Genomic DNA, 16,600 nt, shown 5'->3' on the forward strand with positions numbered 1-16,600 from the left:
GAGATGTCGTCCTTGCAGGGGCTTCTCTGTCGATGCGAACTTGGTGTTTTGGCACTGCAGCAGGGCTTCACTGGGCTAACCAACGGCCCAGGAGTTGCAGCAGGCGTCCTCTTCAAGCTCTTCTTCGGTTCCTTCGTCCAGTGGTCGACTCTGCCTTCCAAGCCAAAAGACTCGCCTTTTAGTCAGTTCTCTCCCATTCATTCCAGCTTAGCTGTCACTCACCCAGCAGGGTGGCTGTCCTTGCCGGACAGTCAGCCAGCCAATCACCATAGAATGCATTTGGGTCTCCTAAGAAACTAAGCACAGGGAGTTTCGGGCACCTCCCTCACTTCCTGCCTACCCCAGACACTCTGGAGCCAGAGGCGTGTTTCACTCCTGAAGCCCGCCAAAGGGGAAATGAACAAAGAGACCAAACCTGGTTTGACACGCAGAAAAAATCTTTAGAAGGACCTTTCCACAAAGACATGGTGAAAAAAGAAGACCAGGGACCATTTTGTCAAAGATGGATCTGCGCCATTTTGAAAAAGATGGCTCCCGCGGTTGCTTTACTGGAGCTGCGAACAGCCGCCGTAAATGAAAACCATGGTAGTTCAAAGACGAAAGCCACCAGCCATTCAGTGAGGAAAGGGTAACATAAAAATGTTACATGAGCATCTAGACACAGGATACTAAGTAACCCCTCCAGCACTATATTGTAAGATAGTGTGTGCTGGGTCTAGAAAGTTACAACGGTAAGTAAAGTCAATTTCACTTTACTGCTCTGGGAATCAGTAGTTTATCCCAGAGTAGGTATTTAAACCTTGGGAAGTCTGAAAGACTTCCCTGTGTCACTGCACTGAAGGTGCTGTGTGACACAATGTAAAAGATGATGCCTATGGAGTTTGTCAGACTCCATAACCAAAAGAAACAAACACAGAAAACACATAGAATTTAAAAGTTCAAAGTCCTAAAGTTTAGAGTTGGATGTCTCTAAGGTGGGAGGAATTTAGCACCAAACTGAAAATTCTCCCTAACACATCGTGGTTAGGAGCATATGTGTTTATCAGGCACACCTCTTTGTTCTCCAGCATTCCGTGTACGATCACCATTCTGCCCTCCGAGTCCCTCTCTTGTCTCATCAGTTTAAAGGGCACTCCCGGGGCTATCCACGTCAGAACTCCCCTGGCGTAATTCAAATGGGTTGCGCTGTACATTTGTCCGCCCCATTTCTTAGCCATCTTGGTTTGCTTTTCGGCAGTCAGATGCGTTTCTTGTAGCATAGCGATATGTACTTTTGCTCTATTCAGCCAAGTATAAACCCTTAATCTCTTGACATAGGCATTTAGTCCCCTGACGTTCCAGGTGGTTATGTTTGCTTTCCCTTGGCCCATTTAGTTGCAGTGTCCTGCGGCCTGTCTGTTCCCAAAGGCCTGCGTGTTCTCATGTCTGCCAACGGGCATTCTCATTCTGTCTATAGCTGGTTTCTCCTGTATGGGGTGGGTTTGACCCTTCAATTCCATGCTGGATCTTGCCTGTGCAGATTTCTTGCGGGTTCCCCGCCTTGCTGTGCTTCCTTGGTCGCCTTCTTTGGGGTATGTTTCTGTTAGCCTGCCATTTGCGCATCGTCCCTGGTGCTTGGTGCTTCCTCCTCCATTCATGCCTTCTCTCGTCCTACCTAACCACTCACTAACTAACTAACTATAACTTTTAACAAACACCCAGTCTCCCTCCCCTTGCTCTGGCTTTGTCGCTTTCCTCGCGTAACCCTCCTTTCCGTGGACGCACTTGCTGCAGCGGGATACCTCAAAACTGGCATCACAAGTTCTGTTTTTCTGTGGGGTTCCTCGTGGCAATTTGCGGTCTGCCCCAAAAGTTGCGCTGGCTCCCGCCCATCTAACTGCTGGTCTGTCTCTTCAAAGTGGCTCAATCATCTTCTCCTCACTCCGTGCTTCGTCAGGGTGCATTCCTGTTCCGCTCATTTCCCCTCTTGGTTGTGGCATTCCTTGTTGATCCATCCACTCTTGGGCATCGGCTGTGGTCTCGAAGATGTGACCTGTCGTTGTGCAGCACCTTTATTTTGGCAGGGTATAGGAGCATGAATCGCACACCAGCGGCCCGAAGATGCTCTTTGGTCGGCCAAAACTGCGCCCGTTGCATTTGCACTAGTGCCGTGTACTCCGGGTAGATGGCTATTTTGGCCGTGTTCCTCATTATCACCCCTCCTTCCCTTGAAAATGAAATGTCAAGATCTTCTCCCAATCCTTGAAGTTCATGATCTTCGCAATCATGGGTCTTGGGGTGCTCCTGGACCGGGTCTCCTGAACCGGGTCTCCTGATCAGAACCCTATGTGCTCTCTCTACTCCAACGCCCCTAGATAAGTTCCCTGCCCCCATTTCTTGGAGCAGTACATTTTCTATGTAATTTGTGGGGTATCTGCCTTCCTCCCCCTCCGGCAGCCCCAATATGCGCACATTGTTGCATCAGGCTCTCCCTTCTGCGTCTTCTGCTCTACGTTCCAGTGTGCGAATGCGGTCCAGTACCTCGTCATTTGGGACTGAGGGGTCGTGATATTCGCTGTATTGCTTTGCACCTGTTCCGCCGCTGTCGCCCTCTCTGCCAGGTTCCTTGTGTCTTGCCCGAGGAGCCCCACGTCTACAATCACTGCATCCAGCTTGCACTCAATCGATGCTTGGAGGTCTACAATGGCTTCCAGTATGGGGCCCCTCCTCCTGGCTGTTCCCCCGACTGCCTTGGGGTGGATGTGCTCGCACCAGCCTCTGGTGTCTCAGGCTGAGTCTCTGTTCTTCCGGGCAAAACGGCTCCATGCTGGTTTGTCTCCCTTTGCCGCCTCTCTGTCTGGCATGCCAGCACCAGTGGCCCTTGTGCGTCTATGTCGGGGCCCCTGCTTCTTCTCAGTGCGCCTGGCACTGTTGTCAGTGGGTGACCTGTTGCTCAGCTCTGTTTATACCTCCTGCTCCCTGGCAGTAGCAGGGAATTTGTGTTATCTTCTCCCAGGGGCCTCCTCCTTCGCTTTGGTATTCACTGCGGGTGTGCTCTCTCTCCCCCTGATGGGTTGCAGGGTTCTCTCCCATCTCTGTTATCCTTACAGGAGGCTGCGGAGTCGCAGTTTGCGTCGACGTTTGCCGCACATGACTTGCCCCGTTGCTGCTTCCCTCATGTGGCAGTCCCCCCTCCCCAGTTGGGACTTTTCCTGGATCAGCTCTGTCTTCTATGAGGCAACGCACCTTTCTGTTGCTTATAGTTCTCCATTTATGTCCCTGTGCTTGTGAGTTCTGGTCCCCCTTAGTGGCGTGTGCATGCTTTGTGACAGGTTAATGGGTTGTGGCCACCCACTTGAAGGTTTGTTATTGGTTCAATTCAGCCCCCTTCACCGCCTTTTCCTCGATCGGGGTAGTAATGGTGCAGCAGTGTGTTGTTCCTTATCCAGTCTTAAGTTCACCAGTGTTGCGCTTGCTCCGCTCAGTTCTTTACTGTTCCCTGGTGTCCTTGTTTGCGTGTGTTAAGGTCCCCCCCCTGTGAGGTGGTGGCCCGCTTGTTATGGTTGAATGGGGCGTGCCCTCCCACGTTCTAGGTATTGTTTGTGTGCAACTCCGAGGCCCGCTTGCGTGGCCACCTTCCACCTGATGGGCTCTGGCAGGGAGCGGGTCCCCTCTCACCTTGCTCCAGCTGCGTCTCGTCCCATCTCCTTCTACTCAGCTCTGTGGTGTTAGCTAAGCGCAGGGCCTTGCAGATGGGCTTGGCTGTGGCGCAGTGGGCCCGTGGTCCGCGCCCCTTCTCTTCTGGTCTTTGTTTTCTGGTGGTCTTGGCCTTCCTCGCTCTCCAGTGGGGCCTCCTGCTATGTGGCAGCAGTAGCTAGTAATGATGCGGCCTCCCGTGTCGGGGCAGCGCCACGGTGCACACTCACCATGAACCTCCTCCCATGCTCCGTTGGCTTCTGCGTCAGGTCTGCGCTGGACTCTTCTCCCGGCTAGGATCATGGTGTTGCAGGCCCTGGGCTGTGCTCTCCCCCATATATGCCAGTCGTGAGTATCGGCCCCTTCTAGAGTGGCCATCGGCCTCGTGATAGCCCTTGGTGGTGTATTCATGCCCGTTGCGAAACAGTAGTGTGCCACCATCCAGGAAGGTCTGTCACACCAGGATACCCCTGTGTCGAGTTGGGCCTCTCCCGTAGAGTTCCTGCTGCTCCTTCCTTGTGCTTTGTCTGCCCCAGTCCTGCTAGCTGATAACAGTCAGTGTGTCTTGGTGGACCTATAGGTCCCACGGATGTTGATGTATGTAGGCGTCCAAAGGTCCTCCTGCGGCTTTGCTGTGTACCAGCAACGGCTAGTGACAAGTCTCGCCGTGTTATGCCAGTGCTGCTGTGGTCTCATGCCGCTTTACTGTCCTTACCCATGGGGGTCCGCTGCCGGGTTGTGTGGGGTTTGCTCATATCAGGGGTTTGATTGTCCGTTCTGATTGCCTGAGGCAATGGACTGTGTCCTCCCCCGTATTCAGTATAATTCGGCTTACATTCACCTTCCCATACACAGGCCGGTGTCTTAATGGCCTACGGTTGCTCCGGCTGCGCACTCCGGGCTGCTTCCCTCTGTCCCTTCGGCACTTCGACGTGCCTTCCGTCACTCTTCTTTGTTGCTTGGGCCCCGGGGCAGTTCTTCCCTGGATCCACGCCTGTTGGACTGGGGGTGGAGCACACCGTCCCTGGGCGTTTCAGCGGACCAGTTACCCAGAGCAGCGGACCCTTCCTCACTCGGGCTGCGCTCTTGTCCTGGGTTACTGCAGGTCCCCCGACTGGGACTGCAGGAGTCTCCCGTTGCTCTCTCCGCTTTTCATCTGCCTGCTTCCACCGCAGAGGCGCTTTGTGTCTTCCACTTGGCTCGGTGTGCCACTTCTTTTCTCTTCGCCCCACGTGGTGACTGGGTCCACCCAGGTAGCCTCTGGGTGTTATTGGGCTAGCCCCTCGCTGGCTGGAAGGCACGTCCTGGTCTTCTCGTCCTCTCAGTCGCTGACGATGTATGCCCCGCGCCCAGTTCCTTTCCTGGACCTCCTCTCTTGCTACCTTCGCAGGGTTCCGCTGAAAATGGGTGCCTGTACTGCAGCTCCCAGGATCCCCCCTTGTTAATTTGCATATTTAAGTAACTTTGGGTCTCACCCTAAGTTACTTGGGGAATCCAGACGTGGACCCCTTGCTCACTATTCTTAGAGAGGCACAGATCTACCCTACTGATGAGGTTCAACCAGACGGAAACACGTGTCTGGGGTTTCTGTTGGTACTCTTGTTCAGGGGAGAATTGCCTAGCATTTCGGTGCTGGACTGCCCCAGGGCAGGACAAAGACTGATATGTTTGGGATATTTCTTCTCTGAAAGATAGTGAGCTAAAGACTCTGGGTAAGTCTCTCATAACCAGGACTAATGTCTGGCAGAGGGACTCCCAGGACCCCCCTTGTTAATTTGTACTGCAGCTGTGAACACAGCCTGCAGTAAAAGTGCACCAAAGTAATACGAGGTATCACTGCCACCAGCCATTGAAGGTATGCTTGTCCCTTTAACATAATTGTTACAATCTTAGTGTTAAAGGGGATACATTGCATCTCCCCAGCATTCCAAATAAGGTGGGGTGTGCTGGCTTCACAGAATAAAATGTAAAAGGGATCAAAAGATCCTTTCTACCAATGGGAACTGTAGTTCACTCAAGGTTAGCAAAAGAAAGTTAAAAGGGGAGCCCCCAGGGCAACCCAGCAACAACAGGCACTTATTGCCAATAAATTCTTAAAGAGGATAACTTTAAAAAGACACTATGGAGAGTCAAAGAAATGACAGCCATAAAAATAGTAAATGATTCTGAGTGTGGAAAAAGGTTCCCACTCACAGGAGGTATTAAGGAAAAATATCCCACTAGTAAAGCAAAATGTTCTGGGGTTGACCCAGGTCAGGAAGACTTACCAGTTCTGTAAAGATTGTACCTAACACGACCTGAAATTATATCGCCTTGCTTTTGAACTAGAAAGTAACTGGAATAGATCCCTTTTACCTGTTGCAATAGAAGCAGTCGTTCTATCAAATTCTTTGCAAGTGATGTTCAGCTCCCATGTAATGCCAAGCTAGATGAGGATTATACACTTCTGGTGGTGAATTGTTCAACTTAAAACCACCTACTGCTCTTAACTAGAGGGTACTTTTAGCTTAACCAGTCCAAGCTGCAGCATTCCTTTTCAAGTGAAGCTCTGAAAAAAGAGAACGATCTGGCTAGATACTTCTTACAACCCACCAATACTAGAGTGAGTTTTGAGGTGCGTTCTCTCTGCCTCTGGACTTGTATTATTACAAATCATGCCCCTGGGCAAACAGAGAATGACAAAGAGCAAACATTTGTGGGAAATAAAAAACGCTACCCTTCGAAAGAGTAACGGAATACACCTATCTGGGATTTCCCATAAAAATCAACCCTAGGCTGACATTACGGAGAGAAGGCTTTTGCTAAAACTTGAAAAAAATGGCTGGCAATTGAGCACTACATATCGCATTGTGGTGGATATAACATCGAGGGCCTTCTTGAGATTTACCGCTCAAGTATGGTGCCAAGCATCCTATATGGATTGGCGGCTTTAAAATACAAGCAAGTATGCTGGTTGGAAAAATTTCGATTAATGTCCCAAAGTATGTGCCGGTTGAGGCTCTCAGATTGGAATTTGGTGTAACCTCACTAATGACAACCTGGCAGGTTTGTTATATAATCAAACATTGCATCATGTTCAAAAAAATGTGCGCAACACAGGGCAATCAGCGGACAGGGAGCAGAATTCCTACAAAAGAAAATCTACAAGCCAACGAACTCCTCAGATCAAACAATGAAATCCGCCTGGAACCAAAACCATACGTCAAGAAGGGGGTTCCTCCTTCTCCCACCTAGCCGCAAAAACCTGGAACAACCTCTCGAAAGAGCTAAGAAACACCAAAGACCACCTAAAATTCAGAAAACTTCTAAAAATCTGGCTCTTCAACACCCCAGAACCAAATCAAAACAAACAATCAAACAGGAAACACAAAGAACAGACCGACTTACCATATGATGGCACAGACAACACCCAAGGCCGACTAAGGGTAACCCCCACAAGAACAAGAGACTATGCTAGGTGAAATAGAACACAAGCGACAGCCTCATGAGAACAGGAATTAGCATGCATGCCCAACACTACCAACAACCCTACCCACTCAGAAAGAATGTAAGGTACAGGCGTAGCTCAAAAGTAAATCAACCCAAAACTAGGTAACAGCAAAGACAGATTGGGATAAAAGAGCTGGCTGAATACAAAGATGGAAACACGAAAGCAGCTAACTTAGCATAATGACAGAGATGAGATAGTCTGTTGACGCTGAAACTTAACGACTGAAAGGAAACTACCTTCTCTAAACCATGAAGGAGACGCAATAGGAATATGCATCTCTTCTAACAAGGATACTAACCAAGCCAAAAACGACCACCACTTGTCACACACCTCTCACACTCTATCAAATACAACCACACCTCTTAAAGTGCAGCAACCCGCACGCACTTCACCACATCTCTACAACCACACCACACAGACCCACAAGCAACAGCACACAACAGACTTGAAACCCAATAACACACCAATATGCTTGGCGAACAGTGTTAACCGTACCGAAGCTGCCAACAGTACTTCACAGCTCCCTTGCTCTTCTCCAAACCTTATCCTACTAACAGGCCTAACCTACCTCCCCTTTGTTTTGAGATCTGCCAGAGCGCCAGAGAACCATTTCGGTGGTGATAGTGTGCGGTACAAATATCCTTTAAAATTAACATATACAAAGTTTTTGAAGGACAGTCAGTCAAAACACCAATGAGTTATTTTTGTTAATGCGAAGAAGTGGAAGTGTATACACCCCAGACAACTGAACTAAAAAAGACAGCAGACAGTTTTATAGAAGAACCAGATCTGGAGACAGGTATTTTAAGCACTGATTCTAATTTTGAAATCAAGATTAAAAATAAATCCAGGTGCTGGGATAGGTCGATAAATGTGGATAAGCTTTTTGGGAAAGAGATGTACAAAGAATATCAACAACAAAGCTTTACATGGTATAGGATATATGGTTATTTGACTAAGTTATGCCCGATGGAACTAAAACGTTTCATATTATATCTGCGCCTAAATCTATTACCAACTATGGACTACATTGGCTCTTGGCAAAATACTCCTTTCAAAGCATGTTTATGTAGATTGTGCCAAAGGAGACTGAGACTAATCGTCACATTTTGACCAAGTGTGTGACAATGAAAGAATGCTATAAAACGGCTTATGTCAAATTTGTGACAAATATTGAGGATATCGCTAAGGACCAATTTTGGTCCACTCTATTTGGGGCCACTTCAATAGTGATAGCAGCAGCAGCTTTTAACATAATGAAGGAAGCACTCAAGACATTTTAAATGTACAGAATACACACACTGGATTTTAAATTGTTACCTACTAATGAACATTTGAAGCATTCATACATCCTATCGCACCAGAAGGAGAAGACAGCGGAATTGAAGAGTATTTTTATTTCAATATTAGACTATATCATGCAAACAGATCAATTGTGAATTTTTTCTTTATTTTACTGTTCTTAAATAGTGTTTAGGTATAAATGTGCTTAAAGTTTTTTGTAAACAAACTAATTGCACAAATAAAACATGTTTTTAAAAAGTATTAGGATAGAACTCGCAAAATCTACTAGTCCACTCACATAGGCGAAGAGATGTTTTGAAGGGCAGGTACAATTTGCATGGTACTCGACCTTCCTTGCGAGAATTGTGACGAAGCTGAGGTGTTTATTGCCTCTCCCCAAGGGGGAACCACCCCCTTTGACACTGGGGAGGTGAGCCTGTTATGCTTAACACCCCCTAGGGGGCAAGGTAAGCATGGTTGTTCCTACCTGTCCAGTGGTCGAAGCACTGACGAGGGTGTTCTTGAGATCAGGCATAGGAACATGACTTCATTGGAGTTAGTGCTGTTCAGCTGCAGGAGTTGTCCTTGGGTCGTCAACGGGCTGCTCTTCTTCATAGATGTCTTGGCTCAAACGATGTGAAGAATTTCGTCCTCCTTTTATCCACGCTTTGGACTGGAAGCTCGCCCAAGTCCACCAAAGGTAAGGATCTGCATCATTCAAACTGGTAGGGGCTGTCCAATCATTGATAGCCACTGGCCACACATTCTGCCCAGCAACAGACAGTAAGGCACAAGGATGTGGACTGGGACCAGACGTCCTAGCCCCCACCTCTGGCCACACACAGACTCCCCCTTAGCCTACAAAAGTAGCATTTTCCCCAGAAAAGAGAATTCCTTTTAAGGCAATTCAGGCCATCAGGTCATAGGAATAAGGCCAAAGAACAAATGGCCAAAGGGCAGGCAGAAATCTTGTGGTACGGCCATTTTAGAGTGCTAGCCACGCTTAGTGGCCATTTGCGCTAAATGCAAAAGCGCATGAGCAATAAAGACACGGTCGGAAAACATTCACTGCCACAAGCCCATCCCAGACACATTGTATTTGAAACCACATGCCAAAAAAGTAAAAAACATAGAAGGATACGAAGTGTTCTAACTGCACTTCGCTTTAGGGTGATAAGTGACGTTAAAAAATACAAGTAATTCGTAGAGACAGTTTCAGCACTGATAGTCTTATGGACTGGTCAGTTTTCCCGTAGAAAATGACCACAAAGCAAGGGAAGTAAAGCAGAAGGATTACCTACCACCCAAAAAGTCAGGTCAGGACTGAAAAAGCAAAAAGAAAGGGTGTCCCATGGAAGACTATGGGCGGAAAGCCGCAAAAAGAACGTCTTTCCTAACATGCAGCATCTGCCCTAGAAATACATATTCACTCATGAGCTTGCCTCAACCATCCCTCCAATGACACACCAGGTATAGATGCACTAAAGTTTTGGCAGCAAGTTAATCAAGCTCGTCTATGTTAGGCAAGAAATGGATGTAGTAACATTGTGAGACTACACAACACTTGTATGCTTGGTATTAGGTAACCCACCTTTTGGTATAGGGCTGTACTACACAAGTTGGTAGTGTGAATGAGCAGCCAGGCCTATCTCAAGAGGGGTAAATGTAGAGCTGTAGCAATGACATTTGCAAATACAAGTAGCCAAGCAACACTTATTTAAAAATGGATGTTAAATAACTATTTATAACTGAAACCTTGAGTATAAGCGTTCGTTAAAAAAGGGCAAGATATGGAACAATCAAAATATACTTTAAAATACTTTTACAGAATCAGCACAAATTCAGTAGATACTCTTTAAAGATGCTTTTTACACACTTCCTATACCCGGAGGTGACTTCATTTACAAGGACAGCAATGGCAATTAAATATCACTGGAATACTTTGTAGATTCTGAGGTTGCAGAAAGGAAAGGTTAAAAGAAGGAAAAAAGGTTAAACAGGTTCTCAGGGCATGTGAATATACTTAAATCTTCCAATGAAGTCTAGACAAAACGTTTCCCAGCAATAACAGTCTAAAAACAAGTTACCACTTCTGAGGGACGGAAAATATCAAAGTCAATGGACTAGAAGAGTCTGCAGGTAGCCAGGACAGCTAAAGTCAATTGGAGCACAGTCTATGTAGCTGAGGCACTTCGTAGTGAATAAAATTATTGCACAAAGTTAGAGAGTTTTGCAGAAAAATCACAGTAGGGACACACGCAGTTTAAGCCTGTGAAAAGCAGAGTTAGAATCAACATTAAAAAAGTAGCCACTGCAAGTCTCAACTGAGAAGAGCAAAGCTACAGACACTAAGGTAAGTACCCCAAGTCTAAAGAGTACCTCTGGTTTGAAGAGGAGTGGTCCAGCTGGACTCTGTCCTTTTGCAGCGATGCAGATCCTGGTTCCTGAGCTTCAGTAGTGGGGACAAGAGGGAGGACGTCTGGAGGACTCCTGCGGCAGCAATTTGGAGGTCGTTGGCAGCTACGGGCTCTTTTTCGGATCAGCGGCACTTTACGGTTTTCAGCGAGCGGTGAACTGCACCACCGCAGATCTTGGATACCGGTTGGGCTTCCTTCACTCCTTGGATCCTGCACTCTGGTGAGGGGACACCAGCTCTTGTCGTCCTGCTTCTGGACAGTCCTTAGGAGACTCCTGGAGCTTCTGGCCGGATTGCAGACGTTGCACTCGACTACAGATTTCTCGACACCTGGCACTCAGTTTTTGCATCAGCTCTGCCTCTAGTCCCAAAACCCTCCTTTTAAGCAGGTTTCTACCATTCATGCACAGCCGAGGCTGTCACACAAACAGCAGGGTGGCCAATCAGGACTGGTTGCATTCATATACTCCTAGAGACAAAAGGGAACCTTCCTCACTTCCTGCCCTTTCAGGCACACTGGAGCCAAAGGCGGGTTTCAGGACTGAAGCCCGCCAAATGCAAAACGAACAAAGGATTTCTCTGTGACACTGAAGGTGCTGTGTGTCACCATACAAAAAGTAGATGCCTATGGAGTTTGCCATACTCCAAAAACAAAGGAAAACAATCCAAATCAGGTCAAAAACACACGAGAAAGTGAGAAAAAGAGCTCACTCACTCCAGGGTTACAATTAAAAAGTTCTTAAGTCCAGTAAAAGAGCTGGGGGTCTCTACGGTGGGAGGAATCAAGCACTAAAATGAAACCCTTAACAGTCTAAAAGGAAAGTGACATTTTGGGGGCAGAAAACCAGCAAAGGCAGTTTAAACCACAGCTGGGCTCAGGGTAAGCAAAACAGCCACTTCAGAACTACCTCAAAGGTCCCCACACGCCTAGCCAGGGTCCAAAAATAGCCCAGGAATAGGACTTTCTGAACCCCAGGCAAAGCCAGACTAAATTACAGCTGCCACCAGTCTACTCCACAACACGCTTGTAGGGTAGAAAAATCACCCTGGATCCAAAACAGGGTGCTTGAAGCATCCCTGTCCTAGGAGCCATATGAGCTACCATATGACCGCTCATAAAGACAGGGGATTGGCGTGGCAAGGGGACATCTACTAAAGTCAAAGTCCCGCTAGCCACAAAAATAAAGATTCAGATATACCAACAAACCAACAAAAAAGCAAGAAGGTTTAGAGGCCCCATACAATTTTACACTAGAACCCCAAATATGCAATTCTGTCCTAACACCGTAGGTTAGTAATACTTCAAAGACTACATCATTCTTTTCTAAAGATTAAGCAACATATGTTTAGACTACCAATTTATTCTGTTCCATAAGCGTACAACCCAGTGAACAGAACTTTTTTTCTACTAACACTAAACCGATTATGAGGTTGCCACATGAACTGGGATAGAAAATCTTACCTTCAGGCCAGCCTTTCAGCAATGAATGGAGGGCGCAAAGGTCAGATTGTGCCAGGTGAACTGCCATTTTCTGTTCAGAGGATGTTGCATCTCTGGTAGTTATGACCATGTAAGGCAAAACTGTCATAACTACTTGATTCATGAGCTTGTCATTCTGACGTAGCATATCTCCTTCCATTAGTAAATCTGTTGCCTTTTCAAGAGCTTGGTACCTAAGCAGATAGAAAAAGCAAAACCAGGTTCATCCAAAACATGGCAGCTTGCAGATATAGCAATTTATACACTTTGTCTATGAACGCTTTTGAAAAAGAAACAGTTCAATGAAATAATTGCAACAAATCTGAAAAATAAAGGTTTTATAGAATGGATATATGGCTAAGAACAATATACAAGAGCTTCATTTTCAAACAGGAGTGACAAAGACAGAGCAAGCTGAATAGCAGGACGATGTTTGTCCTGATAAAAAGAATTAGGATAGAGAGGCTATCCGAAGCAGAATTAAGCACAAGCGACAGAACCAAGGAAGACAAAGCAGAACAGACAGCGTGAGAGGGAGTATAGAGAAGGATTCAATAAATATACTTTGGAGTAGTCTCTGAATACTATTTAGACAACATAGAAAATAAACTTAACAATTAACAGAAAAAGAACTATAATAGGAGAATGATGGAGACACTGAAGATAAGATGGCAAGAGTTAGAGTGCCTAGCTATGAAGGTCACGTAGACTGTGTTAGGGCAGTTTTTCTAAAGTCCACTTATGGTAGGACTTTAGAAAACTATCCTCTTGGTACACAGAGCCCCAACTTCTAGTATAAGTCAAGGTTTTGGTAGTATGGGGGAGCGGCCAGGCTAATCTTAGGAGGGAGATGTGAGCCGTAGGTAAGTGCATTGAACTGAGTAAATACATAAGCCCAAATGAACACTTACACACTTGTAGTTCTAGAAAAATAGTTATTTTATATACACAACGCAACGTTATTCAGGTAAAAAAGTACTATTTCAAACTAATAAATACAATGGAAACCCAATGCAATACTTCAGGTGAGTAAACCATAAGTGAAGAATTAAACAGTTAATTGAACACAGTTCAAAAGGTAAGCAAAATCACTTGTTATAGCAACTCAGACAATGCTCTGTTGTAGAAATAAAAAGCATAGTAGGTCAGTACTTTAAAACACTTGTATTACTTTTCAGAGGGCTTAAACCTTTAGCAGTCTATCCCTACCTAGGTACGAGTTCTTTAAAGTCTGATTGGAGGTAAAGAAGACAGGGCAGAGATGCAGAAAAGGCAGCAACGTACTGGTCTTGGAAGCAAGACCACGCAGAGCAACAGAGGTTCGAATCCCAGATCCGCGCTTAGAAACCTAGCTCTGGTATTAAGTGTGTTATAAAAAAAACTATTAAATAAAGTAAATAAAGTTCCAGTGGATTCTTCAATTCCAAGTAAGTAAAGGGCTTTTGTTGGTCAAAAAGGTTTCAGTGACCATGGGAAGGGCTCTCTATGGGCGCACAAGCGTTAGGCCTGGGTGAATGGTATGGGTGAACACCCAAACACCGGAATCAGCACTCCAGCAACAAAGGAGCGACAGAACGGCCCAAGGTATGTATTACCACAGTAACTGAGGAGTGATGATGTAGCAGATTCTTTCACGGTGCAGCAGTGGTGGACTCTGTCTCCTGTTCCTTGGTCGTGATGACGAAAGGAGGGACTCTGGAAGGGATGTTGCCTGTAGTTTTGGTGCCTTTTCACAGACTCCAATGGGGAACAGTTCTTGTATGAACAATTTATCTCGCTTGCACTGTGATGAGGGGACTTTGAGGAGGAGGATACTGCCTTTGGGAGGTCCAGAAGGAGTCCACCAAAGTTTCACGAGAGTTAGTTCACGGAAATACGATGTAATGCAATCAGGGTCGAGGTCCCTGGGGGTTTGCAGCCCAGAAATGTCGCAGCACATCGTCGGATGGCTTGAATTGAAGGTCGTCTTAGGACTGATCATTCCCACCAGTCCAAGGGAGGAAGTCATCCACTTCGGAGCGCCACTGTCGATTTGAAAATGGGTCAGGACAGCAGCAGTACTTCAGCAGCATTCTCCGGTTGATGAAAGGGGGTGCAGGCATCTTTGGTAGTATTCTTCGGTTCTTCTGTTCAAGTGGTCAACTTGCCTTTTGTCTCAGGATCCTCGCCTTTTAACCAGTAACTCAGCCAATCAAGTCATGAAACATGCAGACTTTGGGGGTAGCAGTCACCAGTTGGAACTGGTTCCAGGCAGGCACCCCAACAGACAAAGAACAGCAGAGTTTCAAACTCCTCCCAGGCTTACTGTCCTCACAGACACACTGGACACTCAGCAGGCTTCACAAAGGATTCCCCCACCCAGGATGGCAGAAGGACCAAGAAAGGACAAGCCCACAAGAAATGGCAAAAAAAGAAAGGGACCACCATTTTTGGTCAATGATGACCCTTCTGTGCATTACTGTTGCTGTGAACACAGCCAGGGTAGGAACATTTCACAAAAGTCGGTAGAACATGTCCACCATCACCAGCCATTGAGGTAGGCCTATCACTGTAACAGAAATGTTACTGGAGCTTTGAGAAAGGCTGTTGTGTGTGCTGATCTCACAATGGAAAAGCTAAGAAGGATAAAAAGTATCCCTCTAACATTGAGAACAGTAGTTCTTAAGGAAAAAAAAAAGAATATAAAAAGGAGAGCGCAAAGGGCTCCCAGCAACCTGCACAAAAGGTGCTGTGTGACACACAGATGCCTTAGTATGGAGGAAAGCAAGACTTCATAAAATAAAGTAAAAACAAAATGAACAAGGGTTCCATGGTCAGTGGAAAAAGAACGGATCATGTGAAAAAGGTTCCACTCATTCAGGAGAATAAAGAAAAAGGTCCAGAGGTTCAGTAAAAGTGCTGCAGGTCTCACAGGAAGAGGGGATTTGGCATAAAAATGAAAAAATCTACCAAACAGATGGGAAGGAAATTAGGCAAGCAGAGAACAGGCAAACGTCTAATAGAGGAAAAAAGGTTAAGAGTCTGAATTAAGCAAACACAGTATGACTGAAAGACGAGTGATGGAAACAACAGAGACATGCAATGAAATGTATTATGTTAGAAGAGAAGGAAGAAGTTGACTATGGTGAAGGGGACAGAGCGCTTTGGTTGGTTAGGTAAGAAAGGACTTCAGTTAAGATTTTAACCTTAGTGCTAATACTTAACTCACTTGTGAGAACCCCAGCACATTTTGCTTTTCTGGTGAATCTTTTTCCCAATACCTCAGTGAGTGGGAACCTTTTTCCACACTCACAGAATCTTTTACTCTTTTTATGGGTGTCATTTTTAAGACTCTCCATATTTTCCTTTTAATTGTATCCTCTGACAACTTTTGGCATAAACTGCCTATTGTTGTTGGGTTGCCCTTTGGGCTTCCCTTTTTACTTTCTCTGACTAACCTTGTGAGAACTACAGTTCAACAATGAAAAGGATATTTGATCCTCTCTAAACTCTATTTAGGTGAGACCAGCACACCCCACCTTATGTGGAGTGCTGGGGAGATGCAATGCATCCCCTTTCTCATTTTAAACTGAAACATTTATGTTACAGGGACAAGCTTACCTTTAATGGCTGGTGGCAGTGAACCTTTTTACTAATTCGGTGTACCTTTACAACAGGCTGTTTCCACAGCCCCGGTAAATGCCTCCATGGGTGCACATTTTACCGAAATGGACCCGTCTTCCTTTTTGACCATTTTAGTGTTCCTTGCCCTTTCTTGATCCTTTCCCTGACCTCCAGGGTGGGAAAATCCTTTGTGTCGATTTTATTTCTGGCGGGAAACATCGGTCAAGCCCACCCAGGCTCCAGAGTGTCTGTGAAGGCAGAAAAAGAGGGAGGAGTCCAACACTCTGCAGCCCTTTGTCTTCCAGCTGATTGCAAGAATCTAGTTCAAACTGGGAGGGTGGCTGTCCTGAAAGTAACTGCCAACACCCCCAAGTTTGAATGTTGCAAGTCTGTTTGATTGGCTGGGTTCCTGCATAAATGTCCGATCCTGGAAGCTGAAGAGGTATCTGGATCTGAATCCGAAGAGGAAGATGAAGAAAACACAGCTGAGATGATTTCCAGCGACCAGAGAGCCTGCTGTTACCCTTCTTTCCAAGCGACCTGGGGACTCTGAAAACAACCCTGACCCAGAGCATGGTGAGATCCACTAGACTCAAGAAGATCTGCATTGTGAGCCATCACTGTGTTGTGCTGCGACCTTGCAAGGCTGCAA

General features: G+C 46.2%; 1 protein-coding gene across 2 annotated transcripts in view; it reads right to left on the bottom strand.

Annotated features, from left to right (window-relative positions):
• Positions 1-16,600, bottom strand: part of HEATR1 (HEAT repeat containing 1) — a 1,158,897-nt gene that overhangs the window by 822,552 nt on the left and 319,745 nt on the right. For both annotated transcript variants that reach the window (XM_069607931.1, XM_069607932.1), the window contains exon 15: positions 12,328-12,539. In XM_069607931.1, the coding sequence (XP_069464032.1) occupies positions 12,328-12,539 (212 nt within the window). The remainder of the gene's footprint in view (positions 1-12,327; positions 12,540-16,600) is intronic.

Source organism: Ambystoma mexicanum, chromosome 4q (genome assembly GCF_040938575.1).
Source record: "Ambystoma mexicanum isolate Mex_15411 chromosome 4q, UKY_AmexF1_1, whole genome shotgun sequence".
NCBI classification, from domain to species: domain Eukaryota; kingdom Metazoa; phylum Chordata; class Amphibia; order Caudata; family Ambystomatidae; genus Ambystoma; species Ambystoma mexicanum.